Source organism: Erinaceus europaeus, chromosome 15 (assembly GCF_950295315.1).
Source record: "Erinaceus europaeus chromosome 15, mEriEur2.1, whole genome shotgun sequence".
Classification (NCBI taxonomy): Eukaryota; Metazoa; Chordata; class Mammalia; order Eulipotyphla; family Erinaceidae; genus Erinaceus; species Erinaceus europaeus.
Window position 1 is genome coordinate 65,415,836 of NC_080176.1, and position 25,255 is coordinate 65,441,090.

At 45.4% G+C, this 25,255-nt stretch overlaps 1 protein-coding gene and 1 long non-coding RNA gene across 8 annotated transcripts in view; one reads left to right on the forward strand and one right to left on the reverse strand.

Moving 5' to 3' along the window:
* Positions 1-25,255, forward strand: part of MAPK4 (mitogen-activated protein kinase 4) — a 177,676-nt gene that overhangs the window by 97,963 nt on the left and 54,458 nt on the right. For 6 of the 7 annotated variants that reach the window (XM_060173882.1, XM_060173884.1, XM_060173880.1 and 3 more), the window contains one exon: positions 19,957-21,380. In XM_060173882.1, the coding sequence (XP_060029865.1) occupies positions 20,835-21,380 (546 nt within the window). In that variant the 5' untranslated portion in view covers positions 19,957-20,834. Of the gene's footprint in view, positions 1-4,260; positions 4,341-19,956; positions 21,381-25,255 lie in introns of those variants that run through there. The other variant, XM_060173883.1, reaches the window with a different exon arrangement.
* LOC132533170 (uncharacterized) lies at positions 1,008-4,134 on the reverse strand. The gene is made up of 3 exons (XR_009545081.1): positions 3,934-4,134; positions 2,081-2,192; positions 1,008-1,270 (listed from the first exon to the last, which is right to left on the reverse strand). It is a non-coding gene; the product is annotated as an uncharacterized LOC132533170 (long non-coding RNA).

Genomic DNA, 25,255 nt, shown 5'->3' on the forward strand with positions numbered 1-25,255 from the left:
GTAATAATGTCCCACTGCCTCATCCCCTCCAGCCACCACTTTTGCTCTCAGGACTCCTGCCTGAGCAGGAAGACGCTGGAGAGGCAGGGCCTCAAGAGCAGCCTCCAAGGGCATATGTGGTGTGCACTGTGGGGCCCTACAGTAGCGCTGGTCCTGGGCCACAGGAAGAATAGCAGACAGGTGGCCAGGGCCGGGGATGTGGTGACACAGGACCGAGCACCCCAGTCTGTGTGTCTGCAGTGTGGGTACGGCTTATGAAAGGCAGCTGGACATGTGTGAAGAGGACAGATGCAGGTCTGATGTGTAGGCTGCAATAGGAGCTTGGGTTGAATATCTGGATAGTGGAGAACTACTAGAAATTATTTTAAACAAGAGAATAAAAATCATCAGATGTATTATAGAAATGACAGAAAAAAAGACTGGATTAGAAGGGATTCCAGAAGATGGCAGAGAGAGCACGCGGCGGCTGATGAAACTTCAATCATTCATTCATTCTTTCCAAATAAGCTCATCAGGGACACACAGATGTCACAGTCTCTCAGCTGCAGGGAGTAAGAGTGAGTCCTTCTTGTTCTCTGGTGGATTGCAGACTCTGAACTTGCGGACCTATCAGGATGCAAACCAAGGTAGTGTGGACAAGGGGGAAAAAGCCATGCCTGACCTACCTCCATGCATCCTTCCTTCCTCCATCCCTTCCTTCCTTCCTTTTTCAAGTAGAGACAGCCAGGTAAAGAGAGTATGTGTGATGGGTACCACAGTACTGAAGCTTCCTTCAGTGTGGATCACACACATGATAAAGCAGCGCACTACCTGACTGAGCTATTTGACCAACTAGGTAGTGTTTCTAAGTAGGCTTTACCTGCTGCCTGTGCCACCACCTCCGCCTGTCCACTAGGGCACAACCCTCATCATGGTTTCCCTGTGAGGTCACCTCACGGTGAGTCCTTGGGAGGAGAGAGACAGAGAGGGAAAGAGAGAATGAATATGAGTGAGTTTTCCAGCCTGTGAGGACATTCTGAACACAGGCACAGAGGGTGAAATGCCACCAAGATTCTCCTGGGCCGCAGTCCCAGCCAGCTTCTTAGATAACCCCAAAGCTCAGGGCTTTCATCTGGGTGGCTGACGCTGACGCTGAAGTTGGTGCTCAGGGTGAAAAGATCTCCATCCAAGGCTGTGTTTTATTTCAGAGAGACGCTGAGCAAAGGGAGGTGGGAGCAGGTACACCTTGGGTCGCAAACCCTCGATCTCCTCGAGTGTAGTTTCATCAGACCTGTTGCAGGAACATTTGGTTGGATTCTGATGAGACCATTTTGTATTTCCCTTCAGGCTTTCTGAGGCCAGGCCTTTTCTGTGACCCTAAGTCTCTCTGTCTGCCTACACCTGGGACCTTAGTTGGCAATTTAGGTGGTTGTAACAGATTCAGAACTCAAAACTGTGGCCACTTGGAAAAAGAGAACGATCTTTTCTATCAGCCAGTGCTGATAGAAAGCTTTGCTCCAAGGGGGAGTTGGGCAGTAGCGCAGTGGTTTATGCACAGGTGGTGCAAAGCACAAGGACTGGCCTCAGGATCCCCGTTTGAGCCCCCAGCTCCCCACCTGCAGGGGAGTTGCTTCACAGGCAGTGAAGCAAGTCTGCAGGTGTCTGTCTTTCTCTCCCCCTCTCTGTCTTCCCCTCCTCTCTCCATTTCTCTCCTATCCAACAACAACATCAATAATAACTACAACAATAAAACAACAAGGGCAACAAAAGGGAATAAATAAATAAATATAAAATAAAATAAATTTTAAAAAAAGAAAGAAAGAAAGCCTTGCTCCAGAAGTAGCCTTCCCAGAGCATTCTTCCTAAAAGGAAGGGGTTCTGTTCCCTGCATACCCTGGCCTCATATGGTAAGCAGTAATGCCACTTGATTTTTCCTTCCTTCCTTCTTTCCTTCCTTCCTTCCTTCCTTCCATCCTTCCATCCTATCAGAGCACTGCTCAGCCCTGGTTTATAGTGCTACTGGAGCTTGAACCTGGGACCTCAGAGCCTCAGGCATGAAAGTCTTTTTGCATAACTATTATGCTATCTCCCCAGGCCTCACCTGATTTATCCCAAGTGAGAGATGACCAGTGCTAGAGGCAGGTCCTTCTGGCATCAGAGACCTGGTCCAGCCACCCTTTGTTACTATCCAATCTTTATTCTTCCTTTGTGTTCTAGGAAAAAAAGAAGAAGAAAAAAACTCCTGCCAGGATGCCTCCCCTATCCACTGCCTTGCCTGCACTTTGAGTGCCGGTCACCCTGACTCCAGGGTGTTGGAATGAGAGCAGCTTCTACCAGCTAGCCTTCTTCCCAGAGGGTAGTTTGGAGGCAGTGTCAACAGACTTAGGGGTGGCAGGGCCCTTCCCCAGGCAGTCCCCCTGCCTAAACCTTTTAACTTCTCTTTTGTTCAGGCTCATAAGAACTCCAGCTCATAACAAGATGACAAAGCCTGGTTTGTGCTGGTTTTCCAGAACTCATTAAATCCCAAGACTCATATATCTGAAGTGTGTCGAGAAAGGGAGAGGCAAAGGAATGTTTTACTGCGTCACTGACCAGCCCGTTGCCAGCCAAGCACTGACACGGTGCTGGTGGGAATGCCAGCCCTGGTCTGGGTTTCCAGCTCACTCCACCATGCAGGAGAAATCTAGTCCCTGCCCCAGCACTCCTTGTACCTGGGAGACTGGAATTCCTGGCTGTTGGCAGAATTGCATTTGTCAAACCAGGGTGTTCTATTGTGTTGGTCACAAGGGCTGCTGTTATCTGGCTTCTGCTATTTTCTCCACTGACGTAAGTTTTATTGCTGTGTGTCTATAGTTCCTGGGCAGGGAGCTTGGGTTGTGGGTTTCCAGTGTTAACAACAATGAGCAACTCAAAAGAAGGCAGGTGTCACTCTGGGAGGGACAGAGACCCTTCCAGTGAGAAAGGTTGCTTTTATAGCAAGGCTTCTTATTACCAATGACAGAAGCATTGTCTCAGAAAGAAAAGAAAAGTTCTTTTTATGAGAGCTGTCTCCCCTAGCTCAAAATTGTTATCTTTTTTTTTTTTTGAGTAGTCATGCAAATTATTCTGAGTTCTGAATTTATTTCAACCACCTAAGGTGCACATTGGAATCCCAAGTGTGGACAGACAGAGAGACTTAGTCCCAGCTCAGGGTGCCAGCATGCTTGGATTCTGTTGAGGATCCTCTTCTGGGCTGCAGACATGGTGTGTCACCATGCCCCCACATAGCAAGAAGAGGACAGGAGAGCCCCAAAGGCTCCCTTTTACCAGGACACTAATCCTATCCATGTGGGCCCCACCCTCATGACCTAATTACCTCCCAAAGATCCCACTACCTAGTGCCACCACATTGGGCGTTGGGAATTCAACATCTGGCTTGTATGTAAGGGTGGAGGGGACAGAAACATCCAGTCCTGTAGTGATCCGTTTTGGAATCACTGCAGATGCTCCATCCTGGGTTGGTGTTTTGGTACCAGCTTGTAAGATAAGAAAGGTTTAATTTATCCTCAAGGTCCTCTCCCCCTACTCCCCTCCACTGAAGACTCAAACGGTGTGCAGAGGTTGGTGGCTCAGTGCTCTGCTGGTCCCCTGTGGTGGTCACTCATTGTAGGACTGTCCCTAGCGGAGGGATGAGAGAGGGTAGCACTCCCACCTCCACCATCCAGAGCCCAGCCAACATCACTGAGAAAATTGTCATTTTCGGTGTAACTGGGTATGCTCGTAACTTCCCTTCAGTTCATGTGTTGCGTTTTCGAAATGTGCATTCACAACACCAGCCTCTATTTCTCCTTATTTCCCTGAATAGAATAGTAATGTTGATAATAACACTATAATAACAGCAACAACAATAGTAATTGTATCATCCAAGTAGGGCAAGTATGGTTCTTTCCACCTCCCAGATCTGAAACTCCTCACCTGAGAGCTTGCAGATAGTTGCAGGACTAGACACAGGCCCTCCTGGCCTCTCTCCTGTGTGGTGACAGCCCCCTGTGGCCTGGGGTAGTTGCTGTCACCTGAGCCATCATAAGACTGCTGCTTCCGTCACTTGTGAACAGGGAGATATGATCTCCACCAGTGAGAACTTTTTCCCCTAGCCACGAATGATTTCTTTGTGCCTCTGAGCAGGGCACCTGGAAATGATTAGCCTCCGTGGGAATAGCCGGGCTCACACCTCCAGGGCGATGGGCCAGGTGACTGGTGGGAAGCAGGGCTGTGGGAGGCAAGTCAAGAACTCACTGACATTTAAAGGGGACTGGATGTGGGTTTCAAGTCAGACAAGACTCGTGAGGTGTCCGCATTTGCTTGGCATTACTCAAGGGGAGGTAAGAAATGAGTGTTATGATTTGAATTTGTGAGCAGTGGTGTGGAGTGAGGGACTTGACTCAGAATGCAGCTTTGCTTTGCTACTGAGCAGGTTGGGGTGGGAGCAGGGAGGATTTTGTGGTGATGCCAATGAGAAAGAATCCCTGCTCTCTCTAGCTTCCAAACAAAGGCTGGGCAGCGGCTTACTGGGTAGAGCACCCACCTGCAGGAGGAAAGCGTCACGAGCAGTGGAACAGTGCTGTAGGTGTCTCTCCTTCTCCCTCTCTCTTTCTCCCTCTGTCTTTCTCTCTCTCACCCTCTATCAAAAAGAAAGACCATTTGGCAGGGGTAGATAGCATAATGGTTATGCAAACAGACTGTCATGCCTGAGGCTCTGAAGTCCTAGGTTCAATCCCCCATACCACCATAAGCCAGAGCTGATCAGTGCTCTGGTAAAAAGGAAAAAAAAAACTATTTGGGAATGATGTAGGCTGATGGGCCAGAGAGGGTTCACCAGGTAAAGCACACACATTACCATGCACAAGGACCATATTGGCCATTTCTGGTCCATAAGCAAGCTTGTCTGATGCTGTGAGTCCTTAAATGACCAACCAGGCTGCTTTCTGCATCACTGCCAGGGGCTGACCCTGCAGGAGGGAATAAGTGGGTCCCCCGGTGGGTCCCAGAGTTTGGCACATCTGTGTACTGAGCTCTTCTGGGGCCAACTCCTCTGCTTCCCATCATGACATGCTAAATCTAGGGTCACAAAAGTCACATCCAGATTCAGGGATGGGCACCACCACTGAAAATCAAAGCAAGTGCAGGAGAAACCAAAGATGTGAGCTTATTTCGTTCTTTATTTACATATTAGAGTGAGTGGATGTGAGAGAGCCAGAGCATCGCTCTAGTGTGTGTGGTGCTGGGGTTTGAACTTGGGACCTCATATTTGAGAGTCCAGTGCCTCATCCAGTGCTCCACCTCCTAGCCGGGCTTTGCTTTTGAGAATCTCAAACTCTAGCTGGTAGCTCTGCCCCTTAGAGCACAGTCCAAGCAAAGCAACCCCAAAGGGCACCTAACCTACCCTCCTTGAGCCACTGAAGTCATAGCTGTCCTAATTTAGCTTTTGGTAGAGGCCAACATCTTCTGTGAGCCCAGGATTCTTTCCTTTAAAAAAAAATGAGGGAGTTGGGCGGTAGCGCAGCAGGTTAAGCGCACATGGCACAAAGCCCAAGGACCGGCTTAAGGATCCCGGTTCGAGCCCCTGGCTCCCCACCTGCAGGGGAGTCGCTTCACAAGCGGTGAAGCAGGTCTGCAGGTGTCTATCTTTCTCTCCCCCTCTCTGTCTTCCCCATCTCTCTCCATTTCTCTCTGTCCTATCCAACAACGAACAACATCAACAACAATAATAACCACAATAAGACTACAACCACAAAGACAATAAAGGGGGGGGAGAAAGAAAGAGAATGACAAAGTTCCCCTTGAAATCTACAAAGGTCAGGTGTTGTGGGGACAGTATGAAATCTTAAGGATGTTAACTCTGGCCCCCACACAACCTCTTGTGCACACCAACCCAGGCAGGTGTAACCTCCAGTGGGTGCTGTTCGCATGGCGACCGGCACCCACACTCATGTTAAGGACCCAGACTCCCACCCTCCTCCCTACTCTGCACTGATGGATATAGGCATGAAACCCCAGTGAGGCCTCTGGAAATTCTCTCCATGCTATTTCAGGATTGTCAGGAGGTCTGGAAATCTTTGTCCTCCCTAACTGCTTGTGTAATTTTCTGGAGCAAAGGGTGAGCAGAGGCAGAAATGAAGACCTTGAGCTTCTCAAGTTCTCAGGCCATGATAATTGGTTTCAGTTTTGGAAATGTCAAGAGCTGCAGGTCTCTACATCTTTCCATTATTTATCTATTGTATTTTTTTTACAAACACCCCAAGTTTAGAGGCTTAAAGAGTATTTACTGTCATATGGCTTCTGAGGGTTGGGAGCTTGGGCACAGCTTAGCCAGTACCTATCACAAATCACTCGTGAGAGAGACTTCAGTGCCTTTATGGCCATGGCTGTTGTCCACTCAAAACTTAGGTCAGGAAGATCAACTTCTAAACTGTTTCATGCTGTGATGGTAAAGACTCAGAAGATCCTAGAACTCACATGGGTCTCCTTATAGGTCTACCTCAGGACTTGCCCAAGAGTGTAGTCGGGGGTAGCTGGCTTCTTTGAGAGTGATCATACAAGATGGAAACCACAGTATTTTTATAACTTTATGTCAGAAGTGATGTCCCATTACTTCTGCTATTTTCTGTTCCTTAGAAGTGAGTCATGGGGCCCGGTGGTGGCGTGGCTGGTTAAGTGCACATAGTACTATCTATAAGGAAATGGGTTTGAGCCCCTCCCTCCCCACCTGCAGCAGGGATGCTTCACAAGCAGTGAAGCAGGACTGTAGTTCTCTTATCATTCTCTCTCCCTCTCTATCTCCCCTTACCCTCTCAATTTCTCTCAATCCTATCTGATAAAATGGGAGGGATGACTATCGGGAGCAGTGGATTTGTAGTGCTGGCACTGAGAAGCAGCAAATGGAGGCAGAAGAGAGACAGTCAGTAGGTCCAGCACATTCTTTTTTTTAATTTCTTTATTGGGGGATTAATGTTTTATATTTGACAGTAAATACAATAGTTTGTACATGCATAACACTTCTCAGTTTTCCATATAACAATACAACCCCCACTAGGTCCTCTGTCATCCTTTTTGGACCTGTATTCTCCCACCCAACCACCCCAGAGTCTTTTACTTTCATGCAATATGCCAACTCCAGTTAAGGTTTTAGTTGTTCTTGCTCTACTGATCTTCTTTTTCAGCTTCTGCCTGAGAGTGAGATCATCCCATATTCATTGACTTATTTCACTCAACATGATTTTTTTCAAGGTCCATCCAAGATCGGCTGAAAATGGTGAAGTCATCATTTTTAATAGCTGAGTAGTATTCATATATATTATACCACAACTTGCTCAGCCACTCATCTGTTGTTGGACACCTGAGTTGCTTCCAGGGTTTGGCTATTACAAATTGTGCTGCCCAGAACATATGTGTACACAGATATTTTTGGATGGATATGTTGGGGTCCTTAGGATATATCCCCAGGAGAGGAATTGCAGGATCATAGGGTAGGTCCATTTCTAGCCTTCTGAGAGTTCTCCAGACTGTTCTCCACAGAGGTTGGACCAATTTAAATTCCCACCAGCAGTGCAGGAGGGTCCCTTTGACCTCACAACATTTCCAGCATTTGTTGCTGTTACCTTCTCTGATGTATGACATTCTCACAGGAGTGAAGTGGTATATCATTGTTGTCTTTATTTTCATTTCACTGACAATAAAAGACTTAGAGCATTTTTTTTCATGTGTTTCTCGGCCATTTGGATCTCTTCTGTGGTGAATATTCTGTCCATGTCCTCCCCCCATTTTTGCATGGGGTTGTTTTCTTGTTGTTGAGTTTGGCAAGCTCTTTATATATTCTGGTTATTAGCTTCTTGTCTGATGTATGGCATGTAAAGATCTTCTCTCATTCTGTGAGGGGTCTCTTGGTTTGGGTAGTGGTTTCTTTTGCTTGCAGAAGCTTTTTAATTTGATGTAGTCTCATAGGTTTATACTTGCCTTAGTCTTCTTTGTAATTGGATTTGTTTCATTGAAGATGTCTTTAAAATTTTTGCGGAAAAAAGTTCTGCCAATATTTTCCTCTATGTGTCTGATAGTTTGTGGTCTAAGCATCCAAGTCCTTGATCCACTTGGAATTAACTTTTGTATTTTGTGAAATATAGTGGTTCAGTTTCATTCTTCTACATGTTTCAACCCATTTTTTCCAACACCATTTGTTGAAGACACTCTGCTTTCCTCATTGAATAGTCTGGGCCCCTTTGTCAAAGATTAGATGTCCATAGGTGTGGGGCCTCACTTCTGGGTTCTCATTTCTATTCCACTGGTCAGTGTGTCTATTCATGTTCCAGTACCAAGCAGTTTTGATGACAACGGCCCTATAATACAATTTTTTATCTGGGAGTGTGATGCCTCTGGTTCTTTTCTTTCTTCTCAAAATAGTTTTGGCAATTCTAGGTCTTTTCTGGTTCCAGATAAACATTTGTAGCATTTGTCCTATTCTCCTAGAAAATGTGGTTGGGATCTTGATGGGGATAGCATTAAATTTGTATATGGCTCTGGGTAGTGTATTCATTTTGATGATATTACTTCTTCCAACACATGAGCATGGAATATCTTTCCACTTCTTTCTGTCTTTTTCAGTTTCCTTGAGTAGTGACTCATAATTTTCAGTATACAAGTCTTTCACTTCGTTGGTTAGGTTATTCCTAGATATTTTATTGTTTTTGTTGCTATAGTAAATGGAATTGATTTCTGGATTTCAACTTCAAACTCAGTGGAATAGAGGAATGCCACTGACTTTTGAATGTTAATTTTGTAGCCTGACACCTTACTGTATTGCCTGATGATTTCTAAAAGCTTCTTGCTGGATTCCTTAGGTTTTTCTATGTATACTATCATGTTATCTGCAAATAGGGAGAGCTTGATTTCTTCTCTTTCAATCTATATGCCTTTAATTCCTTGCTCCTGCCTGATTGCTATGGCAAGAACTTCCAACACTATGTTGAATAATAATGGTGATAGTGGGCAACCCTGTCTAGCAATTGATCTGAGGGGAAATAAATGCTTCCAGTTTTTCACCATTGAGTATGTTGTTGGCTGTAGGTGTGCTATATATAGACTCCACTGTCTTCAGGAATTTTCCATCTATTCCCATTTTTTGTAGTGTTTTTATCATAAAGGGATGTTTTATTTTGTCCAAAGGCTTTCTCTGCATCTATGGATATGACCATGTGGTTTTTGGTCTTGCTTTTATTGATGTGGTGAATCATGTTGGTTGATTTACGAATATTAAACCAACCTTGCATCCCTGGGATAAACCCCACTTGGTCATGTTGAACAATCTTTTTAATATACTGCTGTATCTGGTTGGCTAGAATTTTTTCAATATTTTAGCATCTATGTTCATCAGAGATACTGTTCTGTAGTTTTCTTTTCTTTTTGTGTCCCTGTCTGCTTTTGGTATCAAAGTGATGTTGGCTTCATAGAAGCTGGAAGGGGGTATTCCAGTGTCTTCAGTCTTCTGGAAGACTGTTAAAAGTAGAGGAATTAGTTTTTCTTTGAAGGTTTTGTAGAATTCATTAGTAAAACCATCTGGTCCAGGACTTTTATTTTTGGGAAGGTTCTTGATAACTGTTTCAATTTCATTAGCTGTGATAGGCCTGTTCATGTTATCTAGTTCCTCTTTACTCAATTTTGGGAGTTGGTAGGTATCTAGGAAATCGTCCATTTCTTCCATGTTTTCTAGGTTGGTGGCATATAGTTGTTCTTAGAAGCCTTGCATGATATTTTGAATTTCTGCAGTGTCTGTTGTGATATCTCCTCTTTCATTTATGATCCAATTTATTTGGGTCTTCTCCCTTTTTTGTTTTGTGAGTCTGGCTAAAGGTTTGTTGATTTTGTTCACTCTTTTGAAGAACCAACATTTACTTTTGTTGATCTTTTGTATGGTTTTCTTATTTTCAGTGTTATTTATTTCTGCCCTAACTTTAGTGATTTCTGTCCTTCTGGTTGCTTTGGTCTTATTCTCCTAGGTCTTTAAGGTGTGCAATCAGGCTGTTTATTTGTGCTTTTTCTTATTTCCTAATGTGTGCTTGTGTGGCTATGAACTTCCCTGTCAGTAGTGCCTTAGCCGTGTCCCAAATATTTTGATAGCTTGTGCCTTCATTTTCATTGACATTTCGAAACATTTTGATTTCTTTCTTGATTTCCTCTTTGACCCAGTAGTTGTTAAGTAGTGCACTGTTAAGCTTCCACATTTTGGGACTGTTACTAATCTTTTGTTGATTGTTAAGTGTTAGTTTCATTCCACTGTGGTCTGAGAAGATGCTTGGGATGATTTCAATGCTCTTAAATTTGCTGATGCTGTCTTTGTGGCCTAACATATGGTCTATCCTTGAGAATCACCCATGTGGACTTGATTAAAATGTGTATTCCAGTTTCTTGGGATGGATAACTCTGAAAATGTCCAGTAGTTCTAGTTTATCTGTCTCTTCATTTAGCTTCCTCGTGTCTTTATTGATTTTTCTGCCTGGATGATCTTTCAAGTTGAGAGAGTGGGGTGTTGAAGTCCCATACTATGACTGTGTTGCTGTTAATATATTGCTGTAGCTCTTTCAGTAGACTTTTGATGTATTTAGATGGCTTCTCATTGGGTGCATAGATGTTAATAATTGTTAAGTCCTCTTGGTTGACTGATCCACTGAGCATTAAGTAGTGTCCATTCCTATCTTTTTTAATCTTATTTATTTAAAAGTCTATCATATCAGATATGAGAATAGCTGTTCCTGCCCTTTTTTGTGGGTCATTGGCTTGTATGATAGTTTTCTATCCTTTCACTTTGAGTCTGTGTTTGTCTTGTTGAGTTAGGTGGGTTTCCTGTAGACAGCATGTTGTTGGGTTGTGTTTTCTGATCCATCTTCCTACTCTGTGCCTTTTAACAGGTGAAGTCAGGACATTCACATTTATTGATATCAAACATTGAAGATATTTTAACGCCATTCTTGTAGAGTTTTAGAGTGTTCTGATATAGGGCATATTTATGGTGTTGTCACTGTTTATTTCTATATTTATGGTGCTCTCACCTTTCAGAACTTCTTTCAGGGCAGGCTTGGTGATAGTGGATTCTTTCAACTGTTGCTTGTCTGAGAAGGTTTTGATGCCTCCATCTAGTCTGAATGACAGTCTAGCAGGATACAGTAGTATTGGTTGAAAGCCTTTCTCATTGGGCACTAGATAGATATCTTGCCATTCTCTTCTGGCCTATAGTGTTTTTGTGGAGAAGTCTGCTAATCTTACGGGTTTTCCCCTGTAGGTGACTCTTTGTTTTTCTCTTACGGTCTTCAGGATTCTTTCTTTATCCTTATTCCTTTCCATTTTAAATATGATGTGTCTTGGTGTCTTTAAGTCTGGGTTAATTCTGTTTGGGACCCTCTGGGCTTCTTGAACCGTTTTGTCTTTGATGTTGTCTAGACTAGAGAAGTTTTCAGCTATTATGGCCTGAAGAATGCTTTCTTCCTCTCCCTCTCTTTCTTCCTCTGGCAAGCCAGTAATGCGTATATTGTTTCTTTTGAAGTCATCCCATAGGTCTCTGTTGTTGTTTTCAGTATCTCTTAATCTCTTTTTGAGATCTCTTACTTCTTTTTTAGTTGTCTCTAATTCGTCCTTGATCTTGCTAATTCTGTCTTCAGCCTCATTGATTCTATTCTCCCTCCCCTCTGCTGTTTTCTGGAGTTCATCTATTTTGTTACTCTGTTCTGATACTATTTTAGCTTGTTCAGCTAGTTGTGTTCTTAGCTCAGCTATTTCAGGTTTCAGCTCTCTAATAACCTTGAGATAATAGTGTTTTCTTCCCGGGTCTCATTTGTTTTTTTCTGCATTTCTGATAACAATTCTTTCAAACTCTTTACTCACTCCTGTGACTATTTCCTTAACTAGTGTTTGGATGTTGACCTCACTATTTTGTGGTTCAACCTTTGGGGGACTTTTAGCTGGACTCTTGTCCTGGTTCACTTCTCCAATATTTCTTCTTGTTGGTTTAACCATTCTATATAGTATATTATGAAGTCCCTCTCTGAGGACTTTTCAAATTACTGATCACTCTTGCCTGGATTGACTTCTGTCTAAGTAAGGTAATTAGAGGGTTCACAGTTGTAGAAATTGACAGTTGTTTCAATAGTATTTTAATTCCTGAGTTGGAGCTCAGTGGCTTAAAAGCCTCTTTGTTCTTTTTTGTCCCTGTAGGCTATGGGAGCCTGAGGGCTTTTAAACTATAAGTAGGCTTCTTAGCTTAATCACTGACTCCTGACCAAGAGATAAAGCAGGGTGTGGCAGAGATAATCCAGTGGTTATGCAAAGTGATTTTCACAGCCCCTCTGCTAGGCCACCAAGGTATAGATCTTTTCCTGAGTTTCCTTGTTAGTTCTCCATCCCCTGGTGTCAGCACAGGGCCTCCCTGCCACTACTCCAGATACTGAGGGCAGTAGCAATGGAGACTCAGTTGCTTTTGGTGAGTCTCAGGGGATTCCTTTTCTCCCTTCAGCAGTCTCCTTGTTAGTGAAACAGAGTGGAGGTGGTCTCTCAACTGGTAAACTACCAGACTGTTACCAGCCACTTAATCAATCTCTCCCTAGGTTCCTCTCTGACCAAGCACCACACGTAATTGCACTCACCGGTGATTTGGTAGGTTCCTGAAGTCATTCTAGTCCTGTCTTGTTGTGGTCCCAGGTGGTCTCCTTTGGTATTCCTAATTGACCTGGGAGAGGAAAGGAGAGAAACACAGCTGCTTTTGCTCCCACCTCCAGAAGTCTCCTCCAGAACATTCTTAAGTGAGAAAAGATTGATTACACATGTCCTGAAACAAGGAAAGGGAGACATTGGCAGCCATCTTAGAAACTTTTTCCCCAAAAACTTTCTCTGAGTGAGTTCATTATCCCTAAGTCCATTACCCTGGATGTGAGAACCATGACAGTCCCTAAATATTCTTATATTGCTTTTGAAATAGTTTATTTTTATGAGAGGGAAATAAAGAATAAGAAAGAAAACAGAGCACCACTCAGCTCTGGCACATAGTAGTGCTGGGGATTGAATGTTGGACTTTTGGGGCCTCAATATGCAAATCCTGTGCTCAAATATTGAACTATCTCCTGCTTAAGTTCCTGTGGATGGGTTCCTCTCTCCCATGAAGAGAAGACTATAAGCTTCTTAGAGTCAGGATCCATGCATTCTGCATCTTTCTATTTTCCATTTAGACAAACATGGACTTAACAAGTGAGTACCAGTTAGATAATATCAACTTAAAATTTAACAAGAGAGACAGTGAAAATGTTTTAAACAACAACAGGACTTGACCCTCTCACTTGGCAAGAAATATGAGGGTTGGCACTTCCAGAATTGGCTCAGCTACTCAGCCGTGTCAACAAGGCCCCATGCTCATCTGCCAACTGCAGTGAGCTGGCCTTCATCCCCGATTGTCCTCATGTGGTCCCAATTTCACTTCCGGCCATTACTGCTTCCAAAGATAAGAAGTAAAGGGGGAGATAGCATCATGGTTCTACAAAAGGCTTCCATGCCTGAGACTTCACAGTCCCAAGTTTAGTCCCTAGCACTGTTATAAGACAGAGCTGAGCAGTGCTTTGGTAAAATTTAAAAAGAAAGAAGAGAAAACAGAGTAGGGAGGAAGAGTATGTTCCTTGAGAGATTCTCCATTGCTGCCATCTCCATCACCTCAGCAGGTTTTTGATTGAGGCTCCTTGTCCAGAACTGAACGATATAGCCATTCCCAACCTAGCCACTGCCAAAGGGGAACTGGTCACTATGATTAGCTTAGGCTCATGGTTCTCAGCAGGGGTGGAGATGTGGGAGATGTCACTTCCATTGAGGATTTGGGGAATTTGTGAGGTTGTCACAAGGCTACTGGTACCTGCGGGTCAGGTCCAAGGTCACCTAACTTTTGCCAGTAGTGCACCTGATGGTTCCATAAAAGCTCTAACTTTGCCTTTCAAACCCCAATACCGTCCCTGATGGAAACTGCTAATTGGGACCAGTGGTTCTGCACCATGGGTGGTTCTGTGCCTCCTTCACTGGTGGAAATTGTCAATGTTTAGAGACATTCTGGCTGTCACAGTGGGGCATCTAGCAGACAGAAGCCAGGGTTACTGCTAAACTTCCTATAACACCTAGGTCCTTCTCATAGCCAAGACTAACCTGGCTCAACATATCAGTTGTGCTCAGGCTGAGGAACCCTGATTTATTCCAATCTTGAGTCATCCCTGGGATTGGTTCAGATACTCTAAGGCTGCCCAGATCTATTTTCTGTTCATCTATAGGAAATGGCGTTGATTCCTAAGTAGTTGGCCAATACCAGTTACAGAGCCCCCAAGAGTTAGTCTGTGGGTAGATAACGAACTCAGCTCACATCTAGGATGGCCAGTCTTTGCCTCTGTAAGCTCCAGCTTATCTGAGGTTCAAGTCAGAGAGGAGGTCTTCAACTACTTGGATAGCAGGGCTACAGCTATTTGAGTTTATTTTATTTGTATATTGATGGTGCCAGGGATTGAACCCAGACAGTCTGTTATGATGCAGATGGTGGAGGGCAGGGAAGTGATGGTAGACAGCATTCCTTGTATGTCTGAGTTCCTGCCATTAAAATGGTGGTGTGGTACTCTGGTCTTGCTCTCTCTCACAATAATTTTATAATTTTTTTTAAATTGTCTTTATTAGTGTTTTAACACAATTTTTATAATTATTCTGAGCTCTTCGCCTGGATAGCCACCATAGTTCCCACAGAATCCAAGAGATGAAGAGATGATTTGTTTTCTGTTTTTTTGGTTTTTCTCTCTTCTTATTCTTTTTTTTTTTTTTCCTTTGCCACTACGATTATCTCTTGGGGTTTGGTACCTGCACTATGAATCCACCACTCCCAATGGCCTTTTATTTTTCTATTCTTTCTATCTCATTTAATAGGACAGATAAAAATTGAGAGAGGGGAAACAGTGAGGAAGGAAAAGAGACACCTGCAGCCCTCCTTCATTGCTTGTGAAGTGTTCCTTTGAGGGTGGAGGGAGGGCAGGGACCTGAGCCCAGGTCCTCTCACATTGTATAATAAGAGGGTAGTTGTGGAAGTCAAAGAACTGAGCTGGGCCCAGAATATGTTCCTTATAGATGACTTCATCTAAGCCTGAAATGGCTTCTGGGAAGGCAGGTATGGGGTTGGGTCTCTGGGAAGAATAACAGGAAGAGTCCAGGAGGAAGGAGAAGGTGTAGGAAAGGAGCTTGGGTTGCACTTCTGTGCCCCTTTGGGAGCAAGCTAGAGGATATTTCTATACAATCTGGAGTCAAGACTAACAAACTACATCCCCCTGGCTGAAGCTGCTTCCCTTCCATTATTGTCAATAAAGTTTTATTGAAACGCAGTCTTACCCGTTCATTTAGGCATTGCTGATGGCTGTTTCTGTGCTACAGACAGGGTTGCAGCTGAGAATGTACTTCCTGCAGAGTTTAAGATATTCATGGGGCTTAGCATTTTGGAAGCACATAAAGAACATTTGTTATGTCTACAAAATTGTGATAAAAATAATTTCCAGTGTCTAGTCTAGAGGACTTCATTCACATAGTAGAGAAGCTAGGATCATGAAGCCTTGAGTCAGACTGTGATATGAATAAGGCTACCAAAAATGCAGTCCACAGCCTGTTAAACTGTAAACCTCAGCTCCATCCAAGAAGGGTCTTATCTAGGTTTCTGGCTGTTCAGAAGAAGGAAGAACAGTGTCTGAAATGTCAGCGCCTTGCTGGGGCCTGTAATTCCCGCGGAAAGGCCACAGTATGAGATTTGGGGACATCTGAGCAGGCAGAAGAAGTGAGTCTAAATTTAGACTTTCCAAAGCCACTTTGTAAACCAATGCCCCAGGAATCACAGAATGGGACAGTTGGCACATGCCATCTCATCTCTGATTTGCTGTCACATGTTAAAAGGTTGGATGAGGAGAGAATAATTAATTGGCTGCAGAGAAGTTGTTGCTAGAGGATCAGTGAGAAATCAATGGGGAAAAAAGGAAGCTTTATTGCTAGGCGTCCTGAGGGGGAGATATTTCTATGACTGCATTTTATGACTATGCTCACATTGGAATTGTGGGAACCTGGGCTATCCTGGCAAGAAGGACATGCATTTTTTTTTCCACTGAGTGTCATTTGAGCATAGTTGAACCCATGACCTTTCCTTCTCACAAGGTGAATTCCAGCTCTGTGGTTTGAAATCACACCTGTGATTCAGTTGCTCTGAGGCACCTCCTCCACATGGAGAATGACTATGTTATTTTTGCTCTAAGCAGCTGTGTTGTGCCAAGATCAACTATATTCTCTCCTCCACCCAAGTGGGCACAGTCAGAAGCTAGGCCTGCCCCTCCCCAGGACCAGTGGGCCCCCACCTCTTGGCAAACCATGCAAGAAACTGACCACTAATGCGAGGCTTCTTAGGTAATAGTTGTTTCATAATCAGTCCACCTGCAGGGAAAAGCAAAGCTTTTTTACAAATAGAAAGCAGAGAGGAATTATTAAATGAAACTTAGAAAATGGAGAGGACTAAGAATGGATGAGTAACAGTAGACTCAGAGGGAACAGAGAAATGTGTCTACATCTAAAGAGAAGCAGCATTTAAGCAGAAGATGACAGCAAAAGGATGGAAGTTCTGAAATATTGGTTTGTCTGAGTGGCTGAAGAGTCTTGCTGAACAAGATGCGTTCGAGCAGTAAGCCGGAGGATCAGCCATCTGAAAAATGTAGGCATCACAGTTTTATAGACATGACAAACATTCCTCAGGTTCTTCCAACCTACCATTATGTTCTAAGCACAATTTTTGTGCCCTGGACTTGAGAAGCTGGAAGTCTAGTTGGGTGATGAACCTATGGAAAAGGCAAGTAACAGCCTAGACTGGTATATGGCCAGTGTTGAACACAATATAGACATGAATCAGTGAGCCCCATGGATGCTATAGGTGTTTAGAAAAGAGATGGTGCTGAGAGCACTTCATAAATGGACACATCTTAGGGCAAGGGAGATTTCACGTGGATTCTAAATGTAGAAGTTTAACAAGGGGAAAGGAAGCAAGAAGACATTTTAGGAATGGGGAAAGCAAAACCAAGAGTGAGGACAGAAGAGAGGATATTTAGAGATCCATGAGGGAGTGGTTGGAATTGAGCCTTTCCAAGGAATCATGGTGCCTGGTCACCGAAGCTGATAGTATGCTGAGAAATCCACCAAGACACACACACACACACACACACACACACACACACACACACACACACACACACCCATGTGAGAGGGAAAAACAAGAGCTGTAAGAATAAATAAAGCTTCTCTTAATCACTCACAGATTATCTGCAATGCAGTTGATCTAGATCAAATCCTGCTTTCTGCTGGCTGGTGATGTCATAGCTTCCCTGCTGAGGTGCTCATTTCTGTCTCTATTTACAACCCAGAGGGAGCTGGAAAGAAGACTTAAGTTCTTTCCTCAGAAAGCAAAAATATATATATATATTTGCCTGTGCTTTCTGTCCCCCTGGGAACCAGGCTAGCCATCTGGGTAGATAAGAAAGAAGCTGCAGTTTTGTTCCCTGACTTGGGCAGAGAAATCAGAGGGGGCTTAGTGGGGTACCTGAGTGCTCTTTTAACCTCCAACTGAAGCATCCAGGTGGAGTTGACAAGCTCATTGCCCTGGACAGTGGCTGAGTGGGTGGTCTTATTGCTGTTTTCAACTGGGTCAGCATCCTCAAACAAAGAAAAAGTTACTTGCTTGTTCATGTATCAGATGTTTCTTTGGTCCCATGTGTGTTAAGAGTACTGAACTGATGCTCTCTGAACTTCAGTGCCCTCAACTACAGAGTGAGAGGTTGTGCTTGAGTCACTGGCTCTCAGTGCTGTGGGCACTTGAGTGCTATGGGCACTGGGTGTAGGTGTCAGTTTTTTACTAGTAGGAGTATTTAGCTGCATGATTAGTAAATCTGGTCCATAAAGGTCACTAGTGACTGTTCAGTTCAGTGAACCAAGGAAGGCAGGATCACTGCCAGTTAGAGACCATGGAACTTGTTTCTTACAGTTGCTTTCCAATCAGAAATTCTGCAACTCTCTGGTTATTATGCTGCATAATTACCTGCAGTAGAGTTAGTGAAGACTTGATGAAACATTAAATAGTAGGCACATCTCATTCATATGTAAGGGGACTTTGAACAATAGCAAAGGCAGCATGACTTCTGTTGAGCAATCACTACATTCTAGACTCTTGGCAAATTTATTACCTTAGAAATTTTTACAAAGGGTTTGATTATTATTTCAGGTCATCTGTGCCTTCTAGTTTGCTCCCTAAATCTTAGAGCATAAATTGATGATTGATTTGCATCATTTATTATTTGTAGCACTTTCAGAGCTCAGATATGAAAGGTTCCCTATAGCCACCCTGTACTATCATGAGAACTAAGCACCAAAATTAGTTAAATCCACTGATTTATGCTAGATACAGTGTGTCTTCTCTGTGGACTTGATAAACTTGTAAAACCTCACACTCCTTTGGAAGCTGCAACATTTACTTTAGAGGTCTAAATTTAATGGCTGGTTTTTCGGTTTCATTCCCCTTTTGGGTCTTATGCCTGCAGTTTGAGGCAGAAACCATAGGGGGCAGTCAGACTAGTATTGGACCCTTGAAAACCTAGATCATATTGATGTCTTAATGTCATGCTAAAAAGACTAAGTCCTGACTTGCTGGGCAGAATCCCTCTTCTAGGGTGGCAAGAGAAATCCTTTATACTTTTTATGTGTGCCTATACACCTAAGTAGAAAGCAAGACATACAAATGTAATGAAATCTTAGTACCTGGCAAATCCTACTTAAAATATTCTAAGACAGGGCCTGTTGGTGGTGCATCCAGTTGAGCACACATGTTATCACGCACAAGAATGTAGGTTGGAACCTTCCCTCATAACCTGCAGAGGGAAGCTTCAGGAGTAGTGTCTCTCTCCCTCTCTATTCCTGCTCCCTCTCAATTTGTCTCTGTCATATTATATAAAATAATAAATAAACATTTTTAAATGCTCAAAGACATTTTAGAAGGAGACAAAAAGGGAGCCCAGAATAAAAACAAAATTACTGATATTTTATTTTACGTCTGCAACTGCAATTTTTTAAAGATTTTATTTATTTATTAATGAGAAACATAGGAGGAGAGAGAAAGAGCCAGATATGACTCTAGTACATGTGTTGCTGGGGATTGAACTCAGGACCTCATGCTTGAGAGTCCCATGCTTTATCCACGGCGCTACCTCCCAGACCACTGCAACTGCAATTTTTATATTCATTTTGTTTATTTATCTATTTATTATTACTAGAGCTATTGCTGGGGCTTCATGCCTGCACTTATGAATCCACTGCTCCCGTCTGCCATTTTTCTTTTTTTCTTTTTTACTCGATAGAACAGAGAGAAAAGGGGAGGACAGATAGAGAAGGAGAGAAAGAGTGATACCTACAGCCCTGCTTCACTGCTTGTGAATGTCCCCCCCCCCTCCGCCCCTGCAGATAGGGACCAGGGACTTGAACCCAGATCCTTGCTCATAGTAACTTGTAACTTTTTGCTGTTATTTAGCCAGTGCTGATATGTGTGTTTGGAGAGCAAGGTGAATGAGTTCCACAAAGGTCAGAGCTAGTTGTTCCCATTCACGTGTATGCGCGTGTATGAAACTTCAGGGTCTGGGCATCAACACACAAGGCCCACCTTGCAATGGGCATATCAAATCAGTCCATCTTCTCCCTCTTGCAGGGGCGAGCTGTACACAGAGGAGGGGTGGTCGGGCAGTGCCAAGCTGGAATCCCCTGAGCAAGCACTGTTTCAGCTGGCTGGACAGATCAAATAACACTCGGGCTGGTTAACAAAAGACACGCAAGGGGGAAGGTGTTGGGAGCTGGAGGGTGGAAATTTACCCAACGTTATTTCTTTGACAGGGAAGGAGACTCAGTCTGCAAGATGCCAAGTTCTAGCAGTGTCTCTGAACTGGGCAGAGCACTGCCTTGTTCGATGTGGCATGGATGAGGGGGTGGCAGAGGATGCTCTGCACATCTGAAGCCTCGGGAGGATTCTGCCCAGGCAGCTGAGCTCCTCTTGGATCGGGGACTTCAGGTGCCACTGGTTGCAGAACTCAGGGAAGGTGCTTGGGCCGCTCCAGCTTTCTTCACCAGTGCATGTCAGACTGGTTTGCATCTCAGAGCCTCCGGGGAGCTAGTAGAAAAGAGAGCTGGCAGCAATAGGAAGATACCCTTGGAAACCTTCAGAATTTATTGGATCCCTTCATTCTGCTCGGGAACACAGAGCCACCAACGAGCTGTGAGGCCTGTGTTACAGCTGAGCTTCGGGCCATCAGAAGTCAGCTCAGCACAGCTTCACATTGCAGCCAAAGGAGAGCGTTTGAAGAGCAGAAGAACAGGGGAGAGTTTCAGCTTCTTTACTCTCTTGTCTGTTATCTAGGAAACTTGATGTTCACATGGCAGAGACTGACTTTTCCTTGGGAGGTAATCTATTGGGAAGCAGCATGGGCCCTTCTGAGTGTCAGGGAGGGCTCAGGATACGTAGGAGCTGGTAGCCCGGCCTTCTGGAGCAGGTCCAAGAAACAGCCTGAGCCCCCAGCTTCTGCAGCCCCACCTGGCATGGACAAAGGCTGCCGTGTCCCCAGAGAGTTGGTGACAGAGACGCCGGCAGCAGTGACAGCATCCTTCCCACTTGAGGTGCGACAGAATGAGGAGTGCTTGGGACGCCACCAGCAGGGACTCGGCCTCTCCCAACTGCCCCTCGGTCACCCGGGCAGCCCCTGAGCACTGAGCCCACGATGGCCGAGAAGGGCAACTGCATTGCCAGTGTCTATGGGTATGACCTGGGGGGCCGCTTCGTCGACTTCCGACCCCTGGGCTTTGGGGTCAACGGGCTGGTGCTGTCCGCCGTGGACAGCAGGGCCTGCCGCAAGGTGGCAGTGAAGAAGCTGGCCCTGGGCGATGCCCGCAGCATGAAGCACGCGCTCCGGGAGATCAAGATCATCCGGCGCCTGGACCATGACAACATCGTCAAGGTGTACGAGGTGCTGGGCCCCCAGGGCGCCGACCTGCAGGGCGAGCTGTTCAAGTTCAGCGTGGCCTACATCATCCAGGAGCATATGGAGACCGACCTGGCGCGCCTGCTGGAGCAGGGCACACTGACCGAGGAGCACGCCAAGCTGTTCATGTACCAGCTGCTCCGCGGGCTCAAGTACATCCACTCGGCCAACGTGCTGCACCGTGACCTGAAGCCATCCAACATCTTCATCAGCACCGAGGACCTGGTGCTCAAGATCGGCGACTTCGGCTTGGCCAGGATCGTGGACCAGCACTATTCTCACAAGGTAGGGCTGGAGGGACAGAATCTCTCTGGGCTCCCCAGGGAATTATTTTTTTTATTAATATCTACTTTTTTCATTTATGTTTTTTTATTTTGTTTATTTAGTTTGATAGAATAGAGAAATTGAAAGGAGGAGAGGGAGAGAGAAACAGACACCCGCAGCACTGCTTCACTGCTGGGGAAGCTTTTCCCTTGAAGATGGGGACTGGGGGACTTGAATCTGGGTTCTTGCTCATGCTAATATGTGCGCTCAACCAAGTGCACCACTGCCCTGCCTATTTTATTTATTTACTTATTTATTTTACCGCCATGGTTATCACTCAGGCTCAGTGCAAGGACTACGAATCTACCACAACCATTTCCCCCTTTTTTTCTTCTTTCTATTTTATTTGATAGGACAGAGAGAAACTGAAAGGGGAAGGGGAGACAGAGAGGGAGAGAGAAAAGAAACACCTGCGGACCTACTTCACCACTTGTGAAGCTTCTCCCTTGCAGGTGGGAAACAAAGGCTCAAACCCAGGTCCTTGAGCATAGTACCATGTGTACTCAAGCTTGTACACCACTGCCCAGCCTCCCTCCCTGGGACATTCTGAACCCCAGTGGAATCAAGGGCCCTGGCATCAGTATCTGGGGGAAGAACAGAAGGTCCTAGAAGCCTTGCTGGCTTGGGAAGCTGGTGATTGAGAGAAGGGCGAATACCGGTGGCCTTATTCATGTGTTGAACTTAAGAAGTAAAGCAAAGAAAAACACAAGGTGACACTGAGGCCAGCTGTGATCCACTGCAGCAGAGCTAAGGTCCCCAAAGGGTGGGGTTTTGGGGGGGGGGAGGAAGGAGTTGGTGCCTGAAAGGAGAGCCCCCTGGTCTGCTGAGAATTGCTCTCTCCTCTTCTGAGTGTTTGCAGGGCACATAGGGGGCTCTAGTCTAGCTGGGAGCCAGGGAGGACCCTCAGGCTCACTGACCCCAGACCATCGGTGGCTGTTGTTAGCCTATGCCTGTGTCCGTTCTACAGCAGGGGCTTCCATCTTCCTGCCGCACAGGAACTTCCGGGCTCTCACTCTTCGCGGGTTCTCTCCAGTGAAGTCAGATGTGGGAGGCTGATACTCCTTGGAGACAGGCATGAGCCTGTGGGTGTCTACATCTCCTGCCTGGGCAGTAGCCACCCACTCCACCACTCCCTCCCTCCTTCACTCGCTGCTTCTAGTTCCCCCTCCCCATGTGATGACAAAAGACTTTATACTTGGTGCTTTTAGTTACCCAATGTGCTTTTCAGTCAGTTTATGTTTAATCCTCATAATGCTGTCAGCACTTAAGACTAATGAGCCATTCTAAGACGTGAGAAAGGGCTTTCTCAGGCTTACACAGCTGAAGGTAGCAGACCCGGCACCCTAGCATTAAGACTTGGGCCTTCTCATCTGGCTGGGTGGTCCTTCCATGACCCATCTCCTCCAGGACGGAGATGTGCCTTGCTCAGGCAAGGAGACTGTGCCTTACAGGCGCCCAGTTGGAATTAACCCTTTCTTGCCCTCCCTTCTTCCCTGTCCTGCACTTCCTGTTGTTCCCAGTCTTCTGCTCTGTCTTCAGGGTCTTCATAGGTGGGTCTTCTGTACTGTCCTAGACTGAAAGCTCACTGATTCCTGAGGACCAGCTCCTGTTCGCTTTGGACCCTCTCCCTCACTCCAAGGAGTCAGATCTCTGTGCCTGAGTCAGAGTCTTCGGTTACTTTAGTAAACTGTCTTGAATAGCAAAAAGGATACTTATTAGGCTGGGGGGCATCATAATAGTTTTGCTAAAAATTTTTATACCTGCAGCTCTAAGGTCACAGCTTTAATCCCCAGCACCATCATAAATCTGAGCTGTGTGATGCTCTGCCCAGCCCCATGTGTGTCCTTTCTGTACCTCTCCTCCATTGAAAAATAATAATTAAAAGAAAATAGAAAGGATATTCATTTACAAGTACATTACAGACTGGGAACCATCTAGGTTCACCAATTCTGTGTGGTCAGGAAGAGAACATGAAATTCTTCCAGAGAGTGCAAGTACACAGGTTCAAGCCCCTAGATTCACCTGCAGGGGAACAGCTTCATGAGTGGTGAAGTAGGGTTGCAGGTCTCTGTCTCTCTCCCTCTCGACCTCTCCCTCCCTTCTCAATTTCTTTCTGTCTCTATCCAATAATTAATAAGTAAACAAATAACTAAAGAAAGAAAAGAATTTCTTCCAGTGCATGAATTGGTCATATGTGGGCACCTGCTTACATGGCTAAAAGGAGCAGACCCAGCGCCTGAGCACTAGGGCTCGGACCTTCTCTCTCCTCACTGGGTGTTTCTTCCATTGTCAGTCTCCTCCAGGGATGCCTTGCAGGTGCCCAGTTGGAATTAACCCTTCCTCCAAGCCCATGAAAACTGCCCTGAACTTGGTCCTTTCTAAAAGTTTTCTTTGGGGGTTGGGGGATGGGGGCTGGGCAGTGGCGCACCTGGTTGATAACACATGTTACAGGGCACAAGGACCCAGGTTCAAGCCCCACTCCCCACCTGCAGGGGGAAAGCTTCGCAAGTGGAGAATCAGTGTCTCTCTGTCTCTCTCCCTATCTCCCCTTTCCTCTAGATTTCTGCCTGTCTTTATTAGTTTAATTAATTATTTAATTAAAGTTTGCTTTTTAAAAAGATATACTTATTTATTTAATGAGAGAGCAGAGCACCTCTCAACTCTGGCACATGTGTTACTGGGAGTCCAATCTGGGGTCTCAAGCTTGTCATCGTTTTATAGATACTGCGCTCACCTTAAGGAAGACTGTGCTCAGGGCTGAGAGACAGCTCACTGGGTAGGTGCAAGCCTTGCCATACACACAGCCTGGGTTCAAGGCCCAGCAGCAAGTGGGAATACTGGGGCACCATGGAGAGCTCTGGAGATGTGGTGTCTCTCCTTTTCTCTCTTTCTCTCTCTCTCTCTCTCTGAATGAAAAGTTCAACCTAGGAGTGGTAAAATCATGCACTCTGGGAAAAAAAGAAAAGGAAAGAAAGGCAGAGAGGAAGAAATAAAGAAGAAAGGAAGGGAAGGGTGGAGGGGAAGAGAAAGGGAAGGGATCCCTACTTCTCTGGGCTATAACTTCTGCTTCTGTGCATGTGAACAGGACCCACCTGCCACATGCAGCAGCCTGGTTCTATCTCCTTGTCAGGGCTCTCTCAGGTGGACAGTCTCCCTCACTGCCACATCCCCTTGCCTTGAGCAGGGCCTGGCACAGGGCGCAAATGCCCATCGTGTTGGTCAAGCAAAGGAGGTCCTGAAGGAATTGGTCTTTCTTCCTCTGTTGCACAGCTTCAAGTCCCAAGCTGGGAGCTTATGGGCATGCCCCCAACCCCTCAGGGTCTTGGCCTTTGTGAGATCCAGGGGGAAATCCCGGGTCTTCTCTAAGGAGCTCTCATAGTCATCTTGTTCATCCCCTTCACTTCACAGGTGATAGCGCTGAGGCCTCAGAGCCAGTGGCTGAGCCCAGGGCATAAGCCCCCTCTTTGAGCTGTAAGAGTGCCCTCCTCCATTGTCTTACCTGCCATGTAGAGGTCCTTAGTTCCACTCTGCTTGTTTCCTAGGAGTCTTCTTAGAGGCAGGTGAGAATGGGAGGTCAAGGTGCTTTCAGATGAACGCAGTGCTGGCTCATACACTCACAGATCTCACTGCACTGAAGGTGCCATGGGGAGGCTGGCCAAGTGCCCAGATGTCACCTTCCCTGCACTGACGTGTGGCCGAAGGGTGAGTCAGGGTCCTGATAGGAACCCTCTCTGCTTCCCCTTCTCTGTACACCCATCAACCAGTTTCCCATAGTGTGTGTCCTGGAGAGGCAGCAGACAGAGCCAAGCATGTCTTCCTTTGAATGTATCCTTTTA